Genomic DNA, 10,868 nt, shown 5'->3' with positions numbered 1-10,868 from the left:
TCTATCCTTTGGTAATGCCTTGGTGAAGATAGTAGCAACTTGATCTTTTGTCTTACAACAGACCACATCCACTTTTTTGTCTTCCACAACACCTTTGATGAAGTGATGCTTCAGAGCAATATACTTTGATTTACCATGACAGACATGATTCTTGCTCATGGCAATAGCTGACTTATTGTCACAAGGGATATGAGTTGCTGATTCTTGTTTCTCACCAAAATCTTGCATAATTCTTCTCAGCCACACTGCTTAAGAAGTTGCAATTGAAGCCGACACATACTCAGCCTCTGCCGTTGATAGTGCAATTGATTTCTGTTTCTTAGATGCCCAAAAGAATACACCAGTCCCTAATGTAAAAGTATAGCCAGATGTGCTCTTCAAGTTATCCACACTACCTCCCCAGTCACTATTACAGAACCCATACAATTTTGGCTCAACATTCCTTTCATACATAATACCAAAGTCAAGTCTACCTTGTATGTATCTTAGGATCCTCTTTGCAGCTCCATAGTGAATGTAAGTAGGCTTGTGCATCAATCTGGACAACAAGCTTGCAACATACATAATATCGGGTCTAGTCGCTGTCAAATACAACAAACTCCTAACTAGGCTTCTATACACAGATTCATCAGCATCACCACTACCATCTTCTCTTTGAAACTTTTCATTCACAACTAGAGGTGTTGCAACAGGCTTGCAACCAACCATTTTGAACTTTTCTAGAAGTGTTTTTGCATATTTCTTTTGAGTCATAAAGATACCATTATTTGATTGAATGATACTAATTCCCAAAAAATAATGCAACATGCCTAGATCACTCATCTCATATTTCCTCATCATGTCATTCTTGAAATTCAAGATCATATTATGACTACTTCCAGTATAAACCAAATCATCAACATATAAGGAAACAATAAGGATATCTGAAATACCTTCTGTTTTGACATAGAGGGCAGGTTCATTCTCACTTCTTTGAAAACCTCCTTCATTGAAATATGAGTTGATCTCTCCATACCATGCTCTCGGAGCTTGTTTTAGGCCATAAAGTGCCTTCTTAAGCTTATACACCTTGTGCTTTTGTCCTTTAAGAACAAATCCTTGAGGTTGATCAATGAACACTTCTTCTTTTAGGACTCAATTTAGGAAAGCTGAGTTGACATCAAGTTGGTGTAGAAACCACCCCTTCTGAGCAGTTACGGAAATAAGGCCTCTGATTGTTTCATGCCTAGCTACCGGTGCAAATGTTTCTTGGAAATCAATCCCGGGTTTCTGAGAATAACCCTTTGCTACCAATCTAGCTTTGTTCCTTTGAACGGAACCATCTTGATTGAGCTTAGTCTTATAAATCCACTTCACTCCAATGACGGAGCTGTCATAAGGTCTGTCCACTAGTTCCCATGTCTTGTTTTTCACAATGACATTGATCTCCTCTTGCATTCCAGCCTTCCAAGTCTCTTCTTTCACTGCATCATCAAATTTTTTTGGTTCTTCAACACAAAAATTGCAGCTTTCATAGACTTCATGTAAGCTCCTTAACCGAACCGGCATTGAACTTGGACTTGAAGGTGTAGGAGAGTGAACTTGAGGACTGTTTTCAGGTGATAATTGTGGAATTTCTGGCTCAATTTCCTCTTCATTTGGTTGATTTTCTCCTTCAATTTTGATTAGTGCAGATTCCTCTCGGATGGTTGCTTAATTCCAATCCCACGAAGATTTCTCACTAAAAAAAACATCTTTACAAACCACAACTTTCTTCCTTTTTAAATTGTAGAGTCTGTACCCTTTTGTGTATGAAGCATAGCCTACGAAAATGCATCTTTCACTTGACTCATCAAGTTTTTGTCTTAGTTCTTTCGGAACATAAGCAAAGCAGATTGACCCAAACACTCTCAAATGATTCACAGAAGGCTTTATTCCACTCCATGCCTCAAATGGTATCTTATCTTCAACTGCCACTATTGGATGCCTATTCATCAAGTAGACCGTTGGATTAACTGCCTCACCCCACAAATATTGAGGCATTCCCTTGTCATGCAACATTGCCTTAGCCATTTCGACTATGGTTCTGTTTTTGCTTTCAGCTACTCCATTTTGTTGTGGAGTGTAGCTGACTGTAAGCTACCTTTCCAAACCAATATCTTGACAAAACTTATCAAATTCTGTGGATGTATACTCTCCTCCTCTGTCATTTCTAAGAACTTTGATTAGATAACCAGATTGTCGCTCAACCATAGCTTGAAACTTCTTGAAGATTGAGAACACTTCTGATTTCTGTCTTAAAAAGTATACCCAAGTCATTCTGGAATAATCATCCACGAAGATTAGGAAATACTTGTTTCCCATTTGAGTAGAGGTCTTCATGGGTCCACAAACATCTGTATGAATAAATTCCAATGGAACTTTTTCTCTCCAAGCTTTACCATGTGGAAATGAATCTCTATGATGCTTCCCAAGTGCACACCCTTCACATATTTCTTCATTTTCTCGGATACTCGGCAACCCATGCACCATTTTTTTTTCTTGTAGCTTCTTGAGACTTTGAAAATTCAAGTGGCCAAGCTTTTTATGCCATAGCTTTGAATCTTCTTGCACTTCCATCTTGAATGTAGATTGAGTTGCATACTCAATTGTGAGAGGAAAACTTCTACTCTTCCTCATCTCAATCTTAGCCAAGAGTTGTTGACGATTCCTTCTATCATATATCTTGCAAGTATTGTCTCCAAAATATAAGTAGTAGTCATGCTCAATGAGTTGTCCAAGACTTAGCAAATTGCTTCAAATTAGGAACTAACATGACATCCTTGATGAACATTTTTCCATTCTTTGTATGCACGGCAATAGTACCTCTTCCCAATGTATCGACTAGCTGCCCATTTCCCATCTTCACTTGGGTTAGGTTTGTAGTGTCAACATTATGGAGAATGTTCTTATTTGCCGTCATATGATTGCTACAGCTGCTGTCCACAAACCAAACTTTAGCTTCTTTTTGGACAGTTGTATCATGACCAACATAAAACATATTGGTCTCTTCATCTTCTGCTTTGGTGCAATGAGCTAGCTGATTATCTTTGTAGGTACAATCCTTTTGCATATGCCAGAATCAGCTACACTTGTGGCATTTCACTTTTCCTTTGAACCAACATTCACCGAAATGAGCTTTGCCACAAATTTTGCACTTCGAAACATACAAACTCTTCTCAACCTTTTTCTTCTCTTCAAAATTACCCTTTCCTTCCCAAGCTTTGTTTTTCCCTTTCCAATTCTTGTTGGAGTTGGCCTTGCTTTGACTTGAACTAGCTTGAGTTTTTGGATTCACTGTAAGTGTTTGGAAAGCATTTTCTACATCATTGTTGTCATGCCTAGATAATCTCTGAGCAAAACCTTTGAGAGAACCAATCAATTCTTCAACACTCAAAGTTGACAAATCCTTAGTCTCCTCTATGATTGAAACTATGTTGTCATACTTTCTTGGCAAGCTAATTAGATACTTCTGAACTATTATCTCATCAGACAAGATTTCACCCTAGCTTTTCATTTGATTAATAATCTCAGACAATCTACTCAGGTAATCATATAGCAATTCATCATCTTTCATTCTTATATACTCAAAATCTTTTCTCAAAGATTGGAGTTTGACAACCCTTACCTTAGTAGAGCCTCTGTAGACTTTCTCTAGCACATCCCAAGCTGATTTGGCACTTGTCTCATTTGGGATTCTTGGAAAAATTTCATCTGAGATAGCATTTTGGATGACCCCAAGAGCTTTTGCATCTCTCTTGATGTTTTCCTTCGGCTCCCTTGTTTGAGTCTCTGTTAAAACCACAGTACTTAGAGGTACAACATAGCCATTTTCAATCAAACTCCACAAATCATGAGATACAAAAATTGTTCTCAACTTGGTCCTCCAGAAGTCGTAGTTCACTCCACTGAAGATAGAAGTTCGAATCTCACCACTGCTACTTGAACCAGCCATGAATTTGAAAAATTTTGATTCTAGGGTTTCACTTAGAATTTTCCTCCTTTTTGAGAATAAAAAAACACCCTACTCTTTGATCAGATTGGCTCTGATACCATGTTGGAATTTTTGGATCACCGGGCCTACCCCACTCTAACGACACTGATATTGTCCCCAACTTAACCACCTGCACAATCCTCAGGTGTGGAGTTTTACCACAAAAGGCCTCGATGTTAGTTAGAGTGGGGTAATACTATTTAAACCCCTTTGGTTTTCTTGCACCCACCGATGTGGGACTTTAACAACACAACTATCAGCTTAGAAACACTGAACTCCAACAGATACAAAAGCATCCAGAAAACAACAAAGAGGAAAATTTAAGAATAAAATAATAAACTTCCTCGCATCTTGCATACGAACAGCCTTATCCGTTCCTATCTAAACAGAATAACAAGTATACCAAACCCTAGAAACCCTGAGTACCAACCTAAGCTATAGCAAGGTACACCACTTCACATTTTCAATTCAAGCATTGCCTAAACCATATATGTAAAACCCCACAGTAGCAACAGGATAAACCCATCTAAACGCACGGCCGAAATGAACTCTCGAATCCAGAAATAACAAACCCAGCTCATACACATCAAAACAGTCCATTCCAAGTTCCAACAAGCACAAGATATCCAAAAATTTGAGCTTAAACCGGTTAAAAACTCATTGGAAGCAAACTAAGTGCAATAGCAATACCAACAACACAAACCCACATTTCATCCACGCCATCGCAACTATCCAAGCAAAAAAACAAATCAACTATAACATCAAGCAATTTCAGCACAAAGACAAGAAAATCTAATCATTACATACAAACATAACCTTATCCACACCTTTTTTCTCTAACAAAACTACAATAGTACCAATTAAACACCAAATGGACTAAAGGGTTTTCAAAAAATCAACTACAGAGTGATAAAAAATGCAAAGTAAACCTGTAGATTGTTCTGCTTAATGTGGGCCCAAATCTGCTTCAGATCCTGGGTGCGAGAAATCTCGGGGGCACCCATAAGGGCTTGCATCTTAGGCGATACTTTGCGAGGCTTCATGATTCTGCGGGGCTCGCGGAGGGGGGTGGTGGCCGGCTTCGAGGCAGTGGCGAGGGTTGGGATGCGCACCATGCGTAGGTTAGCGGGGGCAAACCTGAGGGAGGAGGATGAGGTGGAGAAAGGAGGGCTGGTAAATGACGACGTCTCGCTGGAGAAGAAGGCGGAGGTCCTGGAGGAGGAGATGAAGCTTATGGTTGCGAAGGGGAGATGCAGAGGTGGAGAGGTTCACAATGGCTGAGAAGAAGAGAAGATAGTTTTTAGGGTTTGTTGTATGATTTTGATGATGTAAATTTTGAAAAGACAAGGGGCATTTTTGTCTTAAAATGTTGTAAATTTCTGTCCCACGGACGTGGAACAAGCCATTCCAAGGGGGGGGGGGAGGTGGAACAAAAAATCATCCAAAACTTGTCCCGTGGAACAACACATTCCATTCATTTTAGGTGCACCAAACGTGGGACGGAACGCCTTGTCCCACACTGTTCCATCCCGTCCTGCGTACCAAACGCGACCTTAACATCCTACATCCACTAGTCAGATACAGATATCTTTTATCATCAGAATTTATAATTAAACCAATGGAATATAAATTAAAGGCCATGAATATGAAAGCTCCCATCAACATGCACATGGCCTTGTTCCCTTCCCTCACTTGCCTCAGAGAAAAATTATTACAAGATCATTACAAATCCCCCACATTATTGAATTGAATACATGAAAGGAAATTAATCAAGAATCTTTTGGTGGAGAAATAATATAAAAAAAGGTCGCATTAATTCAAAGGAATAAAACACACAACAACTATGACAACGAGTCCAACACCAAAAAAATAATTGGGTAATTATAAAGAAATCCAATAGCAATAAACGAGGCAGCAGATCAGCAGACCACTAGGTTAAGTTTATTGCTTCTTGTCCATTACAAATGTCCAGCATCTTTACTATCTATATACCATCACCACATAAAAATACAGACACATCCAAAGAACACACGCTGCAGCTCTCTCTCCATCGATCCATTTTCTCTTGAAGATCGAGCTCAGCTTCTGCCCTTGCATTTCTCCATAGCTTTTGGGGCTGAAAGTAACCGAAATAAAATACCATCAGAATATAGAGAACTAAAATGATATTCGAACCTAATTAATATTGAGATTCGAACCTAATTAAGACTTTTCACTTACAAATAGCGGGAATATATGGATGAATAAAGTTAAGTTTTCTAATTCAGCCATGTTCAAAGAGAGGCAAACCAGGTGGCACACAGACTTGCGTGAGCAGGAATTGGGGTGCAACAGGAAGTGATGTGGTTTGAGGAACCAACAGACTTAGTTGCAGATTTGGTGATTGAGGATAGTTAATGTTCTGATTGCTCTTCTACCTACTATGAGGTATTGGTGACTCTTTTTTTATTTGATTTCACGTTGAAAGCTCCCGCAATTTTTTTTTCTTTCAAAGGTCACTTTAATTTAAACTTGATATTCTTGTGTACGCTATTTCCTATCATTTTAATGAATTTCATAATTTCTATAAAAAAAAAAGTAAAGTTTTCTATCAAATTAATTAAAGAGTTAAATATACAGACATATATAGGCAAATTACAAAGACCATCCTATCAGAAAACAATAAATTAGCCTAGAAGACAGAACTTTAATTGCGTGGGTACTTACCAAGTCCAATTGCTTCTGATCCTTTCATTATTCGCAAGCGCTTGCATGAATCAACCAACATCCTGCATACAAATTAAGTTGAAATATATTTGTCAATTAAGTGTAGCAGCTTTATTATTTGAAAACGAGAATTTGTTAATTAATTGAACTTTATTCTTTCTTCTGTAATTATTATTTCATTTAGGGTTTGTATACAAATACGATCATATTCTTACCCCCATGGAACATCACCCACGAGCATCCAATCACCATCCTTATCTTCATAGGTCGGCACATACTCAGAACTGTTAAGAAGATCCATCAACTTGCTCTCATTCATGAAGTCTATCATTCCTTGGCTCCCATAGTAACCTTCAGTCAAATATTATATATGATAAGTAATTAATTATTTAATAAAATTTTGTAATGTTACAGTGACAATTAACAAGCTAGGTTGTAATGATCCTGTACCAACATCTATTTCACACCTGACTTTAGTCCAATTTGTTAGAACAGCCTAATGTGCTAGCTACCTCCACAATTTAGATAAAATTAATATATTATAGGGCTATATATTATCGTTTGTGTCGAAAGAAAAAAAAACTAAGACTAATTTTGGCATAAAAAATTGTCAATAGTTCTAAACTTCTTCAAGATCTAAAACAAGGTAGTACTAAAATTTCTAAAGGAACAAGTTAAACATGCAGACGACATAATTTTTTAAAGTTTTTCCCTTGTCAATTTATTAGATTCATTTTTTTCTGTATACTTTTCTTAGTAATTAAATTTGGTTTTGGGTTTAATATTAGTTCTCAGTGTATTAAGAATGAACCTCTTATGTTATTGTGAGTCCAAGAGATAAAATAACTAGTTGAATTATGTATATTGTCAACTTACCGGTGGTGAAGGAACTGAACATCTTGGCTAAGGCATTAGAGAGCTCTTGGTAGCTCTTGTACATCTTCAAATCTACCTTACGGAGATATGGAGCGCCATCCATGCAAACCTTCACAAACGCAGCGGTGCAGCCACCGCCGCCGCTTGCCTTCTTAGTTTTTTCCTCGCTGGTATTCTTTTGCGCCATTATGTTCTTTCGGTATGATCGAACTGGTGGCCAACCCACAACTTGTGCCCTGAAATTAATGGTTTAAATTTAATTAATTAATTACCCCAATATATATATTTGTCTGACAATCATCTTATACTAGTGCATACAAAAATTAGGAAAAGCCCTAATTACTGTTTAAAATTTGTTTAAAATTTAAAACACTATCCGAAAAGACCAAAGAAAAGGAAAAAAGAAACATAGAAACATAATTTTTCAATATGTGTGAGCGTACTCGAGAAAGAAAATTGGGTTACACAGAAGACGGCGGATCCTCTATTGATACTTTGTGCTTACAAGCAGAACTGCTTCCTTTCACACTTTTAACTAAAACCAGAAAAGAAAAGTACAATAGAGACTCCCACTTACTTGGCTGGAGGCTTTGATGGATCTTTTGTGCAAGAAAGAAAGTTGTTTTTGTCCTTGGAAGCAATATTTTTTTCATTGTCATTCAGATCTTCCTTGGACTGAAGGTTGAGCTTGAGATCAATGGTCTCCGAGAACCCTCTCTTTCCAGTAGTCTTGGCAGTCTCCGGCTCGGCCACAGTAGTAGTACCGCCACCGGGCAGCCCTAGGCACAGCTCAGTCTCTCGGAGGTTCAGATCACGCTCAACTCCAAGCATGCTCATCATCTTCCGGCTAACAAGAAAATAGAGATTTTGAAGAAAGTGCTTTAATAAAAAGCCTGTGAGGATCTGTAAGCTTGCGTTTATATTGGTGGTGATGCGTAGAGCTGCTTTCGCTGCTTCTTCTTCTTTCTTCTGTCTTGTTGCGTTGTTGTGTTGGTTTTGAGCTAGGAGAGAGGGAGACCCCCCACACAATAATATAACTGCGTGGGACGCTTGTGTCTGTGTTGCATGTGTAGGTAGATAGATTGTTCAGTGTGACCTGTATACGGAGTGATACATCACGTGTTATTATATAATTGATATGATATGTGTGCTAAAAAGTTAATAACTTAAAAAATAAAATTTCTCACCACTTCTATTAAAACATGTGATGTACTATTTGTGTTCCCGTCACAATTAAAAACTTCTCCAAAGTATGTCAGATCGAGTTTCTGATGGTATGATGATTTGACACGTGGAGAGTTTGGGATCGTTGATGTTGTGGAGTTGTTCTGAAGGCTTGATGGCAATCAGTTGCCGACGGGGTTAGATTTGGAGGTAGTGGCTATTACGGCTCTCGCTTTTTTAACATTGTTGATCCTTTGAGCTAGCTAGCTGTTTCTTGTTTCTGAAAATATGAGTCCACTTTTTGGAATTCAATTTTTTTTAACTAAAACCCATCATGGTAAATTTCTTTAATAAAAATCCAATGATTAGGCTCTAACTAAGTAATATCCATAATTAAGTTTGACTTGGCAAAATTTGTATTTTTGGATGTCTAAGTTACCCCTAATAACACTTACTTTGGATCTCTCACTTATTATCTACATTTATTTTACATTATTTCATTCAATTAAATGTCTTCAAATACCTTATGGGGATTTGGAATAAAATTTAAATGTCATGATTCCTATGCATTTAATAACAAAAAATTGCATGATACCAATTGTCACATCCCGGCCCGGGCCCCCACCACATCCTAGATTTGACTTCCCCGTAGCACGATATTGTCCGCTTTGGGCCCCGACCACGCCCTCACGATTTTATTTCTAGGAACTCACATGAGAACTTCCCAGTGGGTCACCTATCATGGGATTGCTCTCACGCGACCCGCTTAACTTCGGAGTTCGGATAGAACCCGAAGCCAGTGAGCTCGCAAAAAGCCTCGTGCTAGGTAGATATGAGAATATACATATAAGGCTTAGAGGATCCATTCTCCTGGGCGATGTAGGATGTTACACCAATGTTCCTTATATAGTTGTTTTCACATGATGCTAACAAGTAAATTAGTATATCCTACAAATATAAAAAAGTTATTTTATTCAAAATTATCAATATTTTAAATATAACATAGGTAAATTATGTAATGATACATGCAAAACAATTTATCTATAAAATAAATAAATATTTTTTATTCAAAATTAATTAAATACCAATATTTTGCAATATATATATATATATATATATAACAATTTACCTACATGCAAAATAATTTACCTACAAAATAAAAGAATGTCGATTGATTGCACACTTTATATAATAATAACAAAATATGGCTTGTATATATGTATTATCATATGAAAAATAATTTACCTACAAAATAAATAATTTTTTTAGCCAATTGATTCAAAATTAATTAATTACATATTATTTTACATAAAAATATAGATAAATTATTTGCATGCATATATATAATTTTAACAAAATGTGCCTAATACATACATGCAAAATAATTTACCTACAATGATTGTCAAACAAATAAAAGAAATGAAACATATGATGGTAAGAGAAGTATAAAGTAGATAATTTTATAAGGATAAATCAGGATCCAGTCCATTGTTACCAATACCCTATGATTGAAACCGTGTTGAATTTAATTTTCTGATGAAGATCCCTAGACTTTGTACATATTAGCATTTTCACATATTTCATATCAGCTTTTTATTTTATTTATTAAAAATTTTAATTTATAACTTATCCCTCATATCATTCATTATTGCTATCAAAATAATTAAAGAGCATTGTAACTGAAACTCCCAGATTTTAGTTGCCCAATTCAAGCTATTTTGTTTTTGGTACATTTGCATTCAAATTCATCAATTCAAATTTTGCCAAAATTTGAGCCGTACTCATATGTTCTCCACGAGCATTCAAACAAACAAGATTTTTGCAAAAGATTTGAAGATGCTGCATTCATTTTTTCTTACATCGGAGAGACTTTGATACACCCTGACCTAAAATCAAGGCATGCCGGCCGTCACGTGAGGGTGACGTAGCCATGTGCACAGTGCGGAATCAATAAGGATATGAAATATATGAATAAATAAGAACCGAAAGCTAATTAATATGCACTAATAAGCAGAAAGTGCTAGGAATGAGATACAAGTGTAAATACACCTAATCGGAGCATAGAAGTCTAGGTGCAGTCCAGTAGGACAAGTACTAGTTATATAGTACC

The 10,868-nt window shown here is 36.8% G+C and overlaps 2 protein-coding genes across 2 annotated transcripts; both read right to left on the bottom strand.

Annotated features, from left to right (window-relative positions):
- Positions 1-249: 249 nt before the first annotated feature.
- LOC114820387 (uncharacterized mitochondrial protein AtMg00810-like) lies at positions 250-708 on the bottom strand. The gene has a single exon (XM_029090999.2). It carries the CDS (start codon positions 706-708, stop codon positions 250-252), a length of 459 nt encoding a protein of 152 aa, XP_028946832.2.
- A 5,088-nt stretch (positions 709-5,796) lies between these two features.
- On the bottom strand, positions 5,797-8,568 carry IAA5 (auxin-responsive protein IAA14-like). Its single transcript, NM_001293946.1, is given in 5 exon segments — positions 5,797-6,128; positions 6,719-6,780; positions 6,934-7,069; positions 7,595-7,830; positions 8,172-8,568. Coding segments are annotated over 5 exon segments (735 nt in total). The 5' UTR covers positions 8,435-8,568; the 3' UTR covers positions 5,797-6,090.
- Positions 8,569-10,868: the final 2,300 nt, after the last annotated feature.

Source organism: Malus domestica, chromosome 13 (genome assembly GCF_042453785.1).
Source record: "Malus domestica chromosome 13, GDT2T_hap1".
Taxonomy (NCBI): Eukaryota; Viridiplantae; Streptophyta; class Magnoliopsida; order Rosales; family Rosaceae; genus Malus; species Malus domestica.
The sequence above is the reverse complement of the archived record's forward strand: the minus strand, read 5'-3'. Positions and strand labels throughout refer to the sequence as shown.

What these genes read in the sequence shown, in the direction of transcription:
- LOC114820387 (XM_029090999.2), bottom strand. Translation starts at nt 708, where the DNA reads ATGGTTGGTTGCAAGCCTGTTGCAACACCTCTAGTTGTGAATGAAAAG.